Source organism: Sinohyriopsis cumingii, chromosome 2 (assembly GCF_028554795.1).
Source record: "Sinohyriopsis cumingii isolate HCF-2022 chromosome 2, ASM2855479v2, whole genome shotgun sequence".
Lineage (NCBI taxonomy): Eukaryota > Metazoa > Mollusca > Bivalvia > Unionida > Unionidae > Sinohyriopsis > Sinohyriopsis cumingii.
In genome coordinates, this window is record NC_142962.1 from 121,855,161 (window position 1) to 121,872,864 (window position 17,704).

Below are 17,704 nucleotides of genomic sequence, written 5' to 3' on the forward strand. Positions count from 1 at the left end.
TTACTCGCCAGTATTTGGTTCCCAATAAGACCATTATACAGAGAGAAAAAACGAATCAGTAGTTTATCATCAAAAGGCAAAATGAAAACGAAAATTCCCATGTAAACATAACATCAATCAATAAGAAAAGCTTAAAGTTCCACTTAAACAAAACATCAATCAATAAGAAAAGCTTAAATGTCCATTTAAACATAACATCAATCAATAGGAAAAGCTTAAATTTCCCATTTAAACATAACATCAATCAATAAGAAAAGCTTAAATGTCCATTTAAACATAATATCAATTAATAGGAAAAGCTTAAATTCCTGCTTAAACATAACATTAATTAATACGAAAAGATCCAATATAGATGAGAAACAATATATAAAGACCACCTAAATCATATGTTCGCTATCTGTCTATCTACCCGCTTATCTATCTATCTATTCATTTATATATCTGCTTATATCTCTCTCTCTCTCTCTCTCTCTCTCTCTCTCTCTCTCTCTCTCTCTCTCTCTCTATATATATATATATATATATATATATATATATATATATATATAAGCGAAAACATGTAGCCTATTTACAAATACGAAAAAACTACATTATCTGACTTTTGAAAACTATGCAATTATTTGGGACATCATCGTTTTAATAAATTCACTCTTTCACCACAATTAACTCTTCTAACCAAACCATAAGCACATTAGGCCGAAGAAGAAGTAAAACAGATTCTTGTAAAACTAAGGAGACGCAAGACAGAGATATTTCACAGGGGACATTAAACTGCCAGGTTCATAAATGAAAAACTTGAATATGTTGGCAATAGGATGAAAGGTTCTTTGAAATATTAAAACAATTGGAATCGTGGATTCAGGAAAATGTATTAATTATATAGATTTAATTTGTATTGCGTGCTTGGCCTTTGTCCGTAATTGCGGGAAGAATTCTGGCCAACCTAACTATTGTTATTTTGTTTTGTTAAAGATGTTAACTTCAGTTTGAGTTTAGGGCCTAAGATTGATTACGAGCGTAAAATGTTCTGGATTTGAACATGTTGGCAATATTTAATGTAGAGTTCCATTAAAAAGTGATCCACATCCAGAGCAGTTTGTTGCATTCCGAGGACACTCTGTATATAATGGACAAGGTAAACAATTATTACTTTCTATTTTAATATATGTGTGTTTAATCACTTTGTTCAGTTATAATCTGAAAGGATTTATTTTGAGTTGTTCATAAAAATCACAAGGTCCTCATTGACGTTTTTGGACTGAAACACTACTTTGAGATTAGTGAGGACTGACGCAAAGACATTCTGGATTATATCATTGTTGTACATCAAGACTACTCATCTAAAACTCGTGGTGCATCGGCACATTCAAATCTATTGGAATTCATTCGGAATATACTTTTGGACAATTGATAGAACATATGAGATTATTTAGGATTTAATTCACAATACTGTAAGTTCCTCTTAAATTTTCTTTATATATTCAAGGGAAATAAATGTTTTGTTGAATTTACTCAACCTTTTGGTTTTCTCTTCTTTCTTTTGCTTAGTTTTAGACCACATAATAGTAACATTACTAATAAATAGATATAACTTCATTTTTACGACAGTTATGTTGAATATTACTCAACCGAGTTATTAGCAACTCTGCTAAGTGACTGTACTTAAAGTGTATGTCATGGCAGAGAAAAGCAGTTATCGAAGACCAAGGGAGATGAAGTTTACATTATTTTATTGAAAAATATAAGAACTTAGGAATATTATACACATTTTCTTTTCCTAAATAAAGAAAAGAACATGCCCCCTTCCCACAGAATCATCGAGTGTAGATTTAAAGGATCTTCCCCATGATACTTACTGTAAAACAATATTCGCTTCCTTTACAAAGCACATACTTTGCAAAGGATCGAAAAGTAATTATTGATTTTTTTCCCTGCGTAGGAACACCATTTAGCTGGCAAAGAATTGAGGAATTTGATACGGGAAGATCTTCAAATTTTACCCACAATAAAATCAGAAATCTCGATTAAGAATTTCTTGATATATGAATTTATTTGATTTCTCATTGTTTGCTGAATGATCAGTGCAAATTTATTTCTTTTACACGTGACTCGGGTATAAATAAATTACTTTAAAAAAGGTGGAGAGATTGGCAGCAGCGTCAGTAGGGATGGTGTCACCCAGTGCGGTAACTCATTGTGTCACCCCAATGGACCTCCTTTATGTACAAAAATTAAAAATATTTATAGACAGTAATTTTGGTGTCACCCCTCTGATGGCGTCACCCGGTGCTTGGGTTGGTGTCACTCAATGCGGTAACTCACGGTGTCACCCCTGAGGATCTCCTTCCTGTACAAAAATTTACGATTTTTATAGACAGTCATTTTGGTGTCACCCCCTCTGATGGTGTCACCTGGTGCGGTCCGCACCCCCCCCCCCGTGACGCCACTGTAAAACAGGTAATAAACTTGACCACTAACCGAATGGTATGTAGAAATACAAAATGTTAGTAATAGATTCTTACAAGACATTTTGGACAGTTTTGTAGATACTAAAATGGTTTATTTTTCTTAATTTTGGACACTGATAAAATTACATTTGTGACTAGAATAATCCGTGAATGAACGAAAACATTCTACTTAAAGACATATAAGACTGACGATGGTCACTGAAATAATCTCATATTTGCTCTGAAAATAATTTTTTCTTCAATGGACTGTGCATGTGAATCTTATAAGTGATGGTAATTACCACAGGATTTTATTACCTAATTAAAGTGTGCGCTTGTTGCATTATGTGGTGAAATAAAATGTTCATGACATCTTAAAAAGTCTTTACAAGAATGAACAAATTTAAATTCATTTAGATTTCTTAAAAGAAAGGTTTTAAAAAGGCATTAGCTTTATTATTGTAAGAAATTTCGCCCCAGATTTAAAAGGGAGATATTTTTTTTCGTAAGCATTAGTTTGTATTCGCCCCTGATTTTCGTACAACTGAAAAAAGGTCATAATTGGAGATCACTGAAATGACCTATTGGTTTCACTATCCAGTGGAATATTCAAAATTAGACGGGTTCACTTGAGGGAAAAGGTGTTGCAGTGCGTTAATCGATGCTTACAATGTATGGCTGAATTAAATTGCTCACATAAATATTGCACAATACATGAGCGCACTTACCTGCCTATTTATCTTTTGGACTATTCCTTAATGAAAGGTCACAACAAACAGACACGTAGATGGATCTAATATAACAAACGGATAAAACTACATATACTTCATTTCACATGCTCGGAGATGGTGAAGGAAATCATCCATATAATTTCTGTTTAGCAAAGTTTACATTTGAACCATATTAAGAATAGACGTGTAATCATTTCTTTATAATCTTCAATGATGTTATCATTTTATATATTCCATGCAATGTGTAACAAAATCGCGTGACGATCCAGAGAAGTAAGCATCAAACTTTCTCTCCATTATTGTTACGTATTGTCCATATCTTCTAATTTAGTGAATTTCTGCCACCCAATGAATGTATCAGAAATGCTTTCTGTACTTGTTTCATTCGTTGCCTTGTTCCTTGTTTCTCTTTCTATCTCTCAAACGGAGAACATTATAGTGTCCAGCGTTCCCTCAGTAGCCACGGGGACAAACTGTGGAATGCTTACTGCGCAGACGCAAAAGGATGAGCTAAAAAAGGAGTGGCACCAAAGAACACCTTTAACAATCATTACAAAGTTTGCAAAGAACTTTCTTCCATTTAATACGTTCTAAGCGGCAACTTTTATTATCTTTCTAAAAGCACTAGAAGTACATAATTTGTTATCTGTGACTGAATGATACAATTTAAAATTTATAATTTTTTGTGTCAAAATTTGCAGCATATTTTACCTCCCCCCCCCCCGTCAAATGATAGTTTAAGCTTTAGAACACAGAGTATGATGAAAATTGTTGAACTTTCAAAGGATCAATATAAACGAAGCGTAAAAATAGGTTAAACGCAATGTTCATTACAAACTAACAAACTAACAATTTCTACGTGCAAAAAGTAATAAGTGAAACATGTGTACCGGTAATTAGTTGTCAAGGGAAGCGTGATATTCTTTCAACTAAAAACCCCACTAAAATACAAAGAATTTGTCTCTTAAATTTAAGAGCGAAAAATCACCTGTCCTAAAGCTATTCCTCCTGCATATCTCCCCAGGCACATCTCTAAACTGCCCTTGTGCAATAGATTTAGTAAGCGTTGAACTGTCCAAAGAGTGAAAGCTTAAATTAAACTGTTGTAATATTACACCATAGTTATATGTTTACACTATTTTTAACAAATAGCATACACACGTGAAATGTCTATGAGGAAGATATGGGGAGATATTTTCTCGTTCAAAGATATGTTAGCAATTTTTTAAGGAAATATTATTTTTACCCTATTGCACACATGTAGAAAGTATATTTTCACTAACAAAGACATCAGGCTTTGCAAAAGCGAAAGTCAAGTATTGTAAGAAACAAGACGTTGACTATATTTAAGAAACTGTACAAATTCTTCGTCCGAGTTTTCAGACATTTCCATTCCTGCAATAGAAAAAGGCCATCATGAGAAACACTTAAACAGAAATAAATTAACGAATGAGAGACCAATTATAGCAACCTTAACAGAAAGTCCTAAATGCAGCAAACAATATTTGTAATTAATGTACAATGCTAACAAAGAGAAATTGCATACATACATACATACATACATACATACATACATACATACATACATACATACATACATACATACATGCATACATGTGTGTGTGTGATTTGGATTTTTTAATGTATCTTTAACAATGTTTCGGTCATATCGCTACGATGTCTGCAATGTGACAGTTTATAATAAAGTCTAGCACTGGGGCATCATGCCGCAGACATGTAGCATGTACATACATACATACATACATACATACATACATACATACATGGTATGGAGACAAAAACAAACCATTAATAAATGTATGTTTTACTTGTGTATAAGAAACTTCACACATCTATGAGTGTACTCGAATTTAATGGGTATCAAATTAACTTCATCAAATATTGACTTTACTTACCACTTCTCCATCCAAAAATTGTATACATCTGAAAGTACATTTATAACATTACTGTGGCGACATAAATTTATGTACAAAGTAGAACTTTCTGAAAATCCGATAGGAATAAAAGTCACGTGAACACCGACTGACGTCATACAGTAATAGGTCAGTACCAACCCTCACTAAGATTTATTTTATTTAATAGAATGAATTATCGTACATTTGACGATTTGGAATAAATTATTTTATTACGAAAGTCATAGTCAAAAAGGAATATAATACTGGACTTCAGAAACGTGTCTACTTAATTGTAGAAAACGACTTAGTTCGAAACGTGTTATTGTAATCCTCGTTGAAATAGACATCACTGGGGTAATATTTTAAAGCTGTCATATCATCTTTAATGCTTTGTCACAATCGCATTGATACAAAAAATCACAACTAATTTGACTATATATATACTTTAATAATAGTATCGCAAGATAGAAGCCGTAGCAAATATCCACACTTTTCGTCACTGTGGCTTAATCTATGATCTGGACATTTTTGTCATGCATTTGTCCTCTTGAGACATACAATTTAAAATGATCAACCTCAGTTCAAAGGTACTGGTGCAGACGGAGTTTCTCTCTCTCTCTCTCTCTCTCTCGATCTTGATACAAGGAAACTCAACTGCTAGAAATAGTCATTATTGACAATAATTCATCTTCTAAATTGGGATTAAAATAACGATTTACCTGCTGAGACTTGAGGTTTTTCTGCTGTAAAGAAAGACAATGTCCGTATATTAAAACGGTTATTCTTGCTTTGATGCAAAGATTTTTCTTTTCGGTTACTTATAGCAGACATTGCAGTTACACAAAATAACAAGACTAAAGTCTTCCATTGCTTAAACTTAAATTACCCCCTCCCCCTTTTCCTAGCGCCTTGATAAATATGTCCGCACAATTACAGACCGTTTCTAAATATGACTATTAATACACTGGTTAATACACAGGAGCTCTCTTCATAAGTGGCACAAAGATCCTGTTCTTAGGGATTTTCAGTTAACATTTAGCTTGTCATCAGATTTCAGGCGAATTTTCTTACAAATACAGTACGATACGAATTGATTGTCAATCTGCAAATTCAATATTTTACCAGTATATTCACAAACATTTAATTTTCTCTCTTTGCTTTATTGGTCTAAAGAGATACACGTTTTTGAGACAGCATATACGTTCCAATGAGAAGAAATCGGAAGATTGTTTTCAATCAGAAAACGCGTTATGCTGGAGCCTGTGTTTTCGATCAGAAAACGCATTATGCTGGAGCCTGTGTTTTCAATAAAAAAACGCATTATTCTGGAGCCTGTGTTTTCAATCAGAAAACGCATTATGCTGGAGCCTGTCAGAAGCTATTTCATAAGATGAATGTTTTTAAAGAAAAACTCCCATTGGCGGTAAGATGATAAACGCCAATCAAAAATGTGTTATTTACAACGTAATTAAATTTTCAGTTTCACAAAGAACAGTGAAGTTAATTTCCAGTACACGTAATGAATACAGGAAGAAGAAAAAATGTTCTAAGACGTTAAATTTCTCAAGGAACTTTCTCACATATGCACCAGTCTTCATAGTTTCTTACACACATGATACTGAGTGATTACAAAAGTCTCAAGTAGTGGAAAAGAGTGCACAATATCACTTGAAAACTACCTGAATACTAGTTTTTGATCAATTTTAAGTAATTGTATTTTTTTAATTTTTTTTGGGATAAAGGTTTCAGATAGATCATTAGATTAAAGCAAACTAAAGGATTTGCTCTCTCGCCAAAGTATATGCAAACGTCTTGAATGGAGGTATGCGTGTTTCTTTTTCTTGCTTAATTGCGCTCAGTCATAAACATAAGGGAGGTCTCAAATACGCATGTCAGAGAAATCACGAAGGCAGGTTTCTGGAGAAACAAAAACACGTATAGCTATAACCCCAATAGTTTACAAGTTTCGTTATAGGAGAGCATGGGTATAAAAAGAAAAAAGACCCAAAAAGACAAGGACTTTTTAAAATTTGAATAAATAAAATCAATGGACAATGCTTATTTTTGCCTACCTGGAGTCTCTGCCAGTGGAGGAGTGGGGGGTGGAAGGGAAAGTTCCGCTCGAGGTGGTGGTGGTTTCGGCTTTTCAGGCTGAAATCGTGGCCTTGGTTTTGACTTCAAACAATCTGGTTTCCTGCATTCGACTCCTTTAGCGCTAAAACCGAAAATTGTTGGGGAAAAATCATATAGAGTCTTTTTGTTACACATGGATAGATATTAATGTTGTATTATAAATGAGCAGATATTAGTACAAGGTTATTTGGGGTTGTTTTTCTTCATAGTTACGAATCATCGACATATGCATAATATGAGGAAACACGTAAAATGTTTGATTAATCAAAATTTCTATCCGATGCTAAGATACAAGGACGTCATATATTATTGATGTCCCTTCTCAACGCTTACCGTATATTGGTTATTTATGTCCATGTTTGTGCTTCTGTTATAAATGCATATGTTGAAATATCAAGTGCCTGTTTTTCTTTTCAGATGATTCGCTTTTTTTATACTTTGGTCTTTATGTTCAAAATAAGCCAACTTAATATTAACCCATTATTTTACATGGTCGGAAACCATACATGAATTGACTATCATATCTTCATCAAGACGAAATAAAATTTGTGAGTTTTGACTGATACGTTTCTCACTATGTCTTACGTATCTAATATTAATACAATACCTTGTAACGACAGTACAACCGAAACCTAAAGTGCAGGAGATTAAAGTTTCGTACACAGCAATTGTAACTTTTAATAATTTCACTGTGATGACTTAATCGCGTCGCAAACTTCAACTCAGTTAGGGTACTTACAATAAAAATGTACAGGCTCTATACGAAATACTAGATCTAAATATATGACAAGAAAATGGTATGGATTACAAAATCTGTCCGAAGAACTCATTCACTTTCCAAAAGTGTATTTGCGTCAGTGGCAGTCTCGTCTCTTCGAGGTCATACGATTGATATTGTCTCTATATTTCTCCTGCACTCACTGTTAGAGCTAGGGGAAGGGTAAGGTTAGCCTCAGGGCTTCCGTTAACGGTCCGCGGACAGATTATATGGTTGCTTGAGAAAATGCACTCATAGGAGTAAGCTTACCATTCTTTGAAGGGATCGAATCCGATTGGCCAATAGCGTAGATAGTTCAGGCACACATACAGAATGATAGCAAGAACGATAAGAGCCAAAGCAGCCAGCATTGAAATCCAAACGATATTTCTCTTATCATCGAACATATTCTTATATCCAATGGTGGTAGTCGCAGCTGTTGTCGTTGTTGGCGCAAGAACGGTAACCCGTACTGACACAAAACCTTGAAGTCCACCAGTATCGATTGCTTTTGCCGTGAAATCAAGATCACCTACTACTCCCGAAAGAGAATTCTTTAGGGTAATATAACCTGTTTGTGATATTTGAAAATAGTTGGTTGCCAGGGTTGTTTGATCCAATGAATATGTAAACTGTCCATTAGTTCCGATGTCTCCATCAACTGCGGATACATTACCGACTGACGTTCCGATGCCAATATTGTTGTAAACAGTAAATGTGTAGGACGATGAGGCGAAAGTTGGAGTGTTGTCATTAATTTCAGCTGAAAAATATTAATGAACTACTAGTTTTGAAATGCTTGATTTATATGATGCAATGTTCCATTCAAGACGGTTTCTTTTACATTTAACGTGTTCATCTACAACACATAACAACTTCATCGAATATATTTTAGAAATGAAGCTTTATCAGAGAATATATGAGAATATATGTTCGTAAAAATTATTATCGTAATTTAGCAAAGGCGAATATGCTGGGCCCTACGAAACAAGTTTCTTTGATGACATCTAGCATCACCATCTACCATTAAAAATCTGCTGAAATATCCGTTTGTGGCTATAAAATGTCAATTGTTTTGCTGCTGAGTTGTTCGTTTTTTATTTATATATATATGTGTATATATATATATATATATATATATATATATATATATATATATATATATATATATATATATATATATATATATATATAGTAAAACAGTTCTTTACTGCAGCGAAATTGTCTTCAACATGCAGTCTTCAACATGCAGAATAAAAAATGATAAGAATCGGAAAATAAAACGTCAATCAAGGAGACTAATGTTGCAAACATTATATATTATGCTTAAACATTCAACAATAATTGAGAATATTATTAAATATTCAGCATAACATGACAACGGTTCCACTGTACCATTCAATAATATCAACGTGACACACTGTATTTCTTAACATTATGTTTGACGTCATAAAATGTCGGTCAAAGCACACTCAAGACAAGACGTATCCGATTCGTGTGTTATGACTACTTCATATAATTTATTTTGAAGAAAAAAATCAAGAATAAAGTTTATAATTGTCTTTAACGTCTTAACTAAAACAAGTGGTTCATATGTATCATTATAGGGATTGCATTGGTCTTCCACATACCTATGGATACCGACAATGTTGCTGTAGCTGTCAGTCCTCCGCTGTCTCGTGCAGTAACAATGCATGTGATTGCCGTGGGAAGGCCTGTTTTATCTAGGTCATAATTAATTGCATAGGTCAGCAATCCCGTGCTTGGAGCCATAGTCATATAACCCGAATTTGACCCACAATTCATGGAATACAAGGCACTGTCACCTACATCGGTATCTATCACTGACAACCCCGGATTTGTTTGCTACAAAATTAAATAGCATAAATATAATTTTCTTTATTGAACCTCGCTATATATTTGAAAATACTTTCGCGGCATAGTCTTTCCCCCAACATACGATAATATATATTTAATAAATCATTAAATCGGGAAAATCTTATATCGTAAAAGATAACAAATGTACCAGAACTTTTAACGGCGCTGAAATTTTATGATTTCCAATATGCGCTAAAATTAATTCTATATATCACACAATTATGTGTACTGCAGCGTAATTTATATGGTTTCTTAAGCGGATTGTTTTTGCAAGCAACCATAAAAAAAGTTGGAGAACGTACACTAAACAAAATTAAACTATAGAAAGCCAAATAAAACAAACCAAAACAAAAAGAATAAATCGGAAAAGGAAAATATGACTAATTCCATAAAGAGAAATACGCCAGAAGGAAGAAATATAAGTATGCAAAAATGACTACGAAAAAATATATTTCTCATAGCTTAGTGAAGAGTCAGAAGTAATTTAGATTCGTTTTGTCTAGGCCGCATTAGAGGAAGCACGACGTGAAAAAAATGGCCGTCTCTTCAGTTGTTAAATAAATAGTATGCTATTATATATATATATATATATATATATATATATATATATATATATATATATATATATATATATATATATATATATATATATATCGATACAGGAGGCTTATAAATTAGAAGTTTAAAATAATTTGACAATATTTACCACACGAACATAATTATGAAAATGGAACACAAAAATATAATACTAAAAAGCAGTTTTAATTTCGTATTATGCATTGAAAGAAATCCGTTTTTCTTTTTAATAAAATGGTCGTAAGAGAGAATGCATTTAGGAAAATTTCGGTTTTTTGACTTCATTTTGTGATGTTGGTTTAATATTATACTACCTTTTCATCTTATTTTTTTGTGACGGATGAATCAAATGAGATAATTGTAATACATACATGTATTATATACTTAAGTATGAAAAAAAATTATTGGCGAAATTATATAGTTTTTCATTGCTATGGTTTCGCATGTGAAAGATTTCTCCTTACATCTTTTATTCTGAAAATAAAAAAGATTTCCCATCGTGCCATGCCACACTTGATTGTGTGTGGCTTTAGAAGTTATACCAGCAGTAAGAAAGCAAGCAGTGTGTGAGCTAGAACAAATGAATGAAAACTAAATTACCATTCAGATATGAAATTATTTTGTTTTATTTTTTAAAATAAATTTTAATCAACGCCGTTTGCATCTCATTGAAGTTATCTCACCTTACTACCATGAAAACAATGATAAACTCGCTGTGACGCATTGCTAAATCGGACTTGCTTTTGGTAAAATAGGGTAAAATAGTTTATAAAATGGCAAAAACTTTATATCGCTGTAACAGATTCGGACATCCCAGTCCTACCGCTCTCTTATGTCGCTGATGTTTATACAATCAATCAGTGAAAATAAGGTGAATTTACGAAAAGGGTGGTAGGGTGGCATACTGAAGAGTGAGTTTAATTTCTAAACTTTGATTCAGGACCACGTTTAGCATATCATAGAAAACATATTTTCTTGCCCTGTGTAAATACCTGATATATTACATCTTGGGATTCATAAAACTTTTATTTTAACTCGTGGCAAAGGTATTTTTGTACCAGAAGCTGAAATATATCCGGTATTAAGGTCAGAAAAGAAAATATTCTCTATATCTTCACAGCACACAATTGTTGTTTATGTTGTTGTTGGTGGTGGTGGGGTTTGTGTGGATTGAAAGCAATTCTGCAGCAGAAGCTAGGCTATTCATGGCGGCCAGTATAACCGGTGGAGGAAGAACATGGAAAAATCCCGGGAAGAACCACACACACACGGAAAGCTACTCGAACTCACGAACCTTTAAAACACTCGGTTCCTCAGGACCCCTAGCACAAAATGTTTCCAACACCAACACCATCACAAATTGTATGTCCTTAAGAGTCATCCTTTACTTTCAGATATCACAAGTGTCTTTCTTTGCAAATGAATCTGATGACAAATGTGGAACAATTAACAACGCCAACAATAGGTTTGGTGAATCGAGCTGCTACATTTTGATGCTAATTCAGGCTTTTTATTCTTCATAATACATAAGAAAAACAGTATCAAGATTATGGACTATTTCAGCAAGATTCGTGTATAACTGATTATGTACAAGGAGTGACACTGAATGCAAAACGATAACGACAACCGAAGCGTAGCTTACATTCAGAGCCCTAGGCCCAGAACTAACATGATGGTGGAAGCAACAATTTAAAAAATTGCTGGACGAGAACAATTATTGAATTGCGTCGATTTGCAACAGCTACAGAATCCTTTTGGAACTTTTCCCTTTTTTTTAAAAATTTTTTAAACTTTAATTTCTCTTGTTTTTACGCAAAAAATGAGAATGAAAACGGAGTAAGAGGTTTACGAATATTCCCAACAATGGACACGTGACTATATTTCCCCATGCCTGAACATATCTAATTAATGCAAGAGGAAGAAAAGTGATCATTTATACATTTGATGCGGAAAGTGGAATGTGATTAAAAACCGACTCAAAAGCGATTGTAAACAAAAGACCAAGAAAACCAAGCAAACTCGATAAGTAATATATAAAGATGAATCGATAATTTTACAATCAACATATCCGTATTCAGAAGTTGTCTTTCGTTGATTTGAAGAAAAAAAGTGAACAAACTGTTCAAGCATGTGTCGTAGATGTTTGCTTACCTGTCCCGCATTTCCCTCATCAATGTAAACCCTGTACACTTGTTGGGAGAAATACAAATCTTCGTTTTGATTGGTCACCCTTACTAAGAGAGTTTTATCGGTAGTCAAGATTCCGTCGGATACTCGAACATACAGTGTGAACGATGTAGCAGGTATGGTCTCATAATTAATTGCATTTGTCGTTGATGTCGTTATTAGTCCGGCTGCAAGAAAATCGTAATATATTTAATGTAGCTCGGTTGATGTTGGAGTGAGTCCCGCGATACAACTCATCAAACAACTGTTATATCACGGAGATTAAAAAAGGAACATTAATTTTGACAGAATGCAAACAATATATATTTTATATATATCGTTGACAAAGAGATTGAAAAATATCGACATATTTTTCTTTCGCATTTATTACAGAAATTTATTCTTCATGCGAGTCTCCTTAATAGTAGATCCCTAAATATTCGCATATGTTATGGACAAATGTTCTTTTTAAGATACGTTTATGGCCTCCAGAATTATCGGTTAATAAAAAAACGCGTCGTGTTTGAAAGGAAATGTGTTGAAATCTCGCAAGTCCTCCTTTGTATTTTATTTTTTTAAAAGACGATACTTACATTTTTAGGCGTATGAAAAATATTTTTTTAAAATTCTTACTGGAACGAAATGAATACCATTACGATATATGTAATTATATTACGTCCACTTATTACCTGTGTTTAAAGTGAAATATTTGTAAAATCCTGTTCAAGTATATTTGGTCATATCAGGGCTAAGTCTTTTAATACCGTTGAATTTAGATCTATCGGGGCATATCAGAGCCAAATCTTTTAATACCGTTGAGTTGAAATCTATTTAGCAAATAATGGCCAGTGTTGTAATGCCGTTGAATATAGAAGTATCGCTTACAGGTTCGAAAATAAAAATAACATTTTAACCAATATGTTAAAAATAGAAACAAAAATATAATGCTTGATTTCTTCGCTATATTCTGTGAACTTAATGAAATGAATTATACTGATATTGTGAATCCAAAATTGTTTGGTTTCCATTGTAGTTTCTTTGATAGAGGTGTATATGATAATCTGATCCCAGTCAACAAAGCAGCCTGTATATGCTCGTCTGTTTAGATAAAATGGTGAATGTACGTTACAGACTATTATCATATACTCATTTCATTTTTTGTTAGGTTGTATATTATTACTGGAATTAACTTACTTCTGATCAGCTTGCAAATACATTAATATGGAGTTGGCAACTCTGGACATTACCGGCATCATATTTCCATATATAGGAATAGTGTTTACGATGTCCACTAACTTTTGTTTTTCCTTATCAAAAATACAGTATATTTAATTTGTGGGGTTATTGATGTTTTTGAACACTCTGTGTGTGTGTGTGTGTGTGTGTGTGTGAGAGAGAGAGAGAGAGAGAGAGAGAGAGAGAGAGAGATGCATATAAAGCTTTAATTAATCGTGAGTCCTTTCTCCGTGCAAATTCTGACCAAATCTCAAATGTCTACCTCAAACACGACAAGTAAAAGTGAGTTTTCATACGTTTTCAACCTTGAAACATTCGACCAGAGTACACGGCAGTTTCTGTTTAGCAACGGGGGTACGTTTCGATGAAATCAATCCATTCTATAGAATTTTAGACAAAAAGTAAGTCTATTTTCCGATTACACAAGCTCAAAGCATTAATGACTTAGGGCACATTTCCCTGACTTGTAGAAGTAAGGGAAAAACACAAAACGTGGAAGCTATTTTGAAATGTGTTTTACCGGAGCGAAACTGTAATTTAAGAAAGCACAAAAGAAACAGCAAAATTACAGTCAGGTTTTTTTTCTTCTTCTTTGATACCGTCCGAAGTGCACATCAACATTATCAGCATGGCCTTTGTCATAGTCATAGAAAATGTATTTTCAGTTCCAAACGTAAAGTGACTGAAATATTAACTGTTTGATTAAATCAGCACACAAATAATTGGTAAAACGAAAGTAAAGTGCAGTTTACTGAGTTAGTTTGTTTTCTGTTCGATTTACTTTGCATTGTACATGCAAAGTTGGGACAGTCTTGCAAATTAAAAATCCTGAAAAATACGGCCTAACTTGCTTTCTGGTAAATAAACTTAAAAATCATGTTTATTGTGAAACTCATTAGAAGAGTCTGGAATAAGCAAACTATGCTGCCACCTAGTTTGCCATGATTTGGGAAGCGCCAAAAACGAAGTACACTGTCAGGTTCTTCATTTAATTTCATTAAACACGTAGACTAAATAATGACATTAATAAACATTAATAAAAAAATCAAGCCGAAGGTGTAATAATACTCATAATTTTCCTGAGTAAAGCAATTTATTTTAGTGAGTAATCCAAGTCACATTTTTTAATTGCATTAGTTTATAACTACCTTGGAACGATCGATGCGGTTATTACATTAGTTTGTAAAATTACCTTGGAACAGCTGACGTACTTTTAGTCTTGTCTATTATATATGTATACTGCGTTAAGTCAAAACAAGATGTAATGCCACTGTTCATTAAACTATACAAAATGTAAAGTATAAGTCAATTTTTTTTAAATTTCAGATCGGCATGTGGGAATTTCCAATCAATACTAACTCTATGATGTCTTTTACCGACACTTTACTTCTAGATATCGTCAAGTCAGAACAACTAGAAATATCAGTAAGAAAATGTAACACACAATAGATTTTGACGTTTTGGTGCTCTGTACAAATTGTCTCATGAAAAATTATAACACGTGGGACGATATGTTTCTATCGATCCCTTTATAAATTCAAATTGCTCATTCTTCTTCTCGCTTGTAGTCGCAATTTTCTTTAAAAATATTGATACATATATTCAACATAATGTTTAATATCTTTATTTTTACAGCAATTACTTTTTTAATAAAAGTAAATTCACAGCGTTTTTAGTTTAACCACTAAATTCACCTTTTTATATACAGAAGAAGCCTATATTGCATGTTCTCAAGATCCTTCTAAACTACTAGTATTTGCCCATATCATTATAGATTTGTTTTCTTATGTTAAAGTGATGTGATGTGATGTGACTTTGGATTTTTAACGTAGCTTTAACAATTGTTCAGTCATATCGCTACGATATCTGCAATGTGGCAGTTTATAGTGATGTCTAGCACTGGGGCATCATGCCGCAGACATGTAGCATGATGTCCCACCCAGTCACATTATCCTGACACCAGGCCGACCAGTCCTAGCACTAACCTCTTAATGCTGAACGCCCAGCGAGGCAGCTGTTAGTACCATTTTTGTAAGTCTTTAGTATGACTCGGCCGAGGATCGAACCCACGACCTCCCGCATTCGAGGCGGACGCTCTAACCACTAGGCCACCGGAGTGGTTAAAAGCACTGACCTTAATTTCACGTGACCTGTATAATTATAATTATACAATTCATGATTTGTTTATGGCAAGTTAAGAAAGTGGGCATATCTGACTAAATTTCTTCAAAATGGGGTAATTTCGACATGTTCGCCGGTCAACCATCACAAAACAGCATATAGAACGCACTGTAGTAAAGTATTTGAGAGTTTGAATGTTTTTAATGTGATTGATGTTAATGCACTTGCATTCAAACGTATTGCACGTACTTGTCGCTATATATTTGTCATTTAAACTGGGAGAAGCTAATAAAAACCAGAGAATTTCATTTCGATTCAATAAGAACCGTTCTCCATGTTTTCGTTTCCGAATACTTCCGGTTACTAATTTTCACCTACATCAGTATATGATACAGATGTTCCTACCAGATTGGGATAAGTACAAATTGCAACAACAGACGATATTGCTGGCCTATTATTATAACTTGGATTGGCTTTATTTACATACTTGCACTGTTTATCTGAAAATAGTCCAGACCGGTGCCGGGTACAGACGTCATAGTGTAGTACAAAGTGTCTCCATCATTGTCTGTGGCGGTTACCTGGTAAACGGAAGTCCCCAGATTCGTGTTCTCCTGGATGCTTAGTGAGGACACGAGTGGAAGGTTCGTAATTACTGGTGCCTCGTTTAAACCTAGACAAAGGTAGTTTACATATATACAATGAAAAAAAGGAGAATCAATAATAATAATAATAATAATAATAATAATAATAATAATAATAATAATAATTGGAGAAGCCCAGATGGAAAAAAAAATTACATCACATAAAATCTGAGGTTATAAAAATGTTTCAGCGTTTCCCAATACTAATCTGGTTTCGGAAAGACTTCATTATATATATTTTTGTATAAATTCTCACAAGAATAAATACATTGAAAGCTTCAAAGTTGGAAATGCTAATATATCTATGTTGACGGTTCATCGTTTTATGATTTCTTTTGAAAAAGAAGAACAAAAAGAGTAGCTCCTTTCTACCTGATATCACAACGGAAAGTGAACTTGTTCGAGAACTGTAACCATCCGACACCGTTACGGTAACATCATACGATCCCACGGTCTGATACAATAAGTCTGATGTTAGCTGTATTCGTCCAGCTTGAAATAAGATATATAAAAAATTTGTGGCGGTAGTCATGATGGTGGTAGTGGGAAGGGTGATAAATCATTCCAATGACGACGACAAAAAGGGCGATAACGAAGATAGCATCAGTAAAACATATTTTACGATTATATCAAACTGACCTTTCGGAAAACCTCGTCCTTTTCTTGTGAGCGACATTTTGCTATGAGAGATTACTCTAATATCGGCATAGTTAAATGTAGACTCCCTTACGCAAATCAAGTGTCAAAATACTATTTGTTTAGGGGGCCCCGAGTGGCTGAGTGGTCTAAAGCTCTCTCCGTTACGGATCACTGCCATCTCACCTCTGTCTGCGGTGGTTCGAGTCTCGGATTCAGCCAATGTGGGTACGTGAGAAAGCTTGGCAGTAGCTTCTAGTAGGTCGGTGGTTCTTTCCGGGGTTTTCCCGGGTTCTTCCTCCACCATTAATACTGGCCGCCATGTATAGCCTATCGTGTGCTGCAAAATGGCGTTAAACCCCACAACAACAACAACTATTTGTTTAGGGTTTGACTCCTTTCACTTTCACTCACGCCTGTAGTCTTTCAGGTAAAAGCTGTCAAAATCCAGTTGTTTTCGTAT

At 33.9% G+C, this 17,704-nt stretch overlaps 1 protein-coding gene across 1 annotated transcript in view; it reads right to left on the bottom strand.

Annotated features, from left to right (window-relative positions):
• Positions 1-562: 562 nt before the first annotated feature.
• Positions 563-17,704, bottom strand: part of LOC149805724 (protocadherin-like wing polarity protein stan) — a 145,364-nt gene continuing 128,222 nt past the window's right edge. The window contains exons 11-19 of the mRNA XM_089934686.1: positions 16,978-17,097; positions 16,449-16,634; positions 12,590-12,792; positions 9,616-9,850; positions 8,255-8,747; positions 7,167-7,309; positions 5,814-5,837; positions 5,095-5,122; positions 563-4,573 (exon numbers count right to left, since the gene is read on the bottom strand). Of these exons, the coding sequence (XP_089790812.1) occupies positions 4,558-4,573; positions 5,095-5,122; positions 5,814-5,837; positions 7,167-7,309; positions 8,255-8,747; positions 9,616-9,850; positions 12,590-12,792; positions 16,449-16,634; positions 16,978-17,097 (1,448 nt within the window). The 3' untranslated portion in view covers positions 563-4,557. The remainder of the gene's footprint in view (positions 4,574-5,094; positions 5,123-5,813; positions 5,838-7,166; positions 7,310-8,254; positions 8,748-9,615; positions 9,851-12,589; positions 12,793-16,448; positions 16,635-16,977; positions 17,098-17,704) is intronic.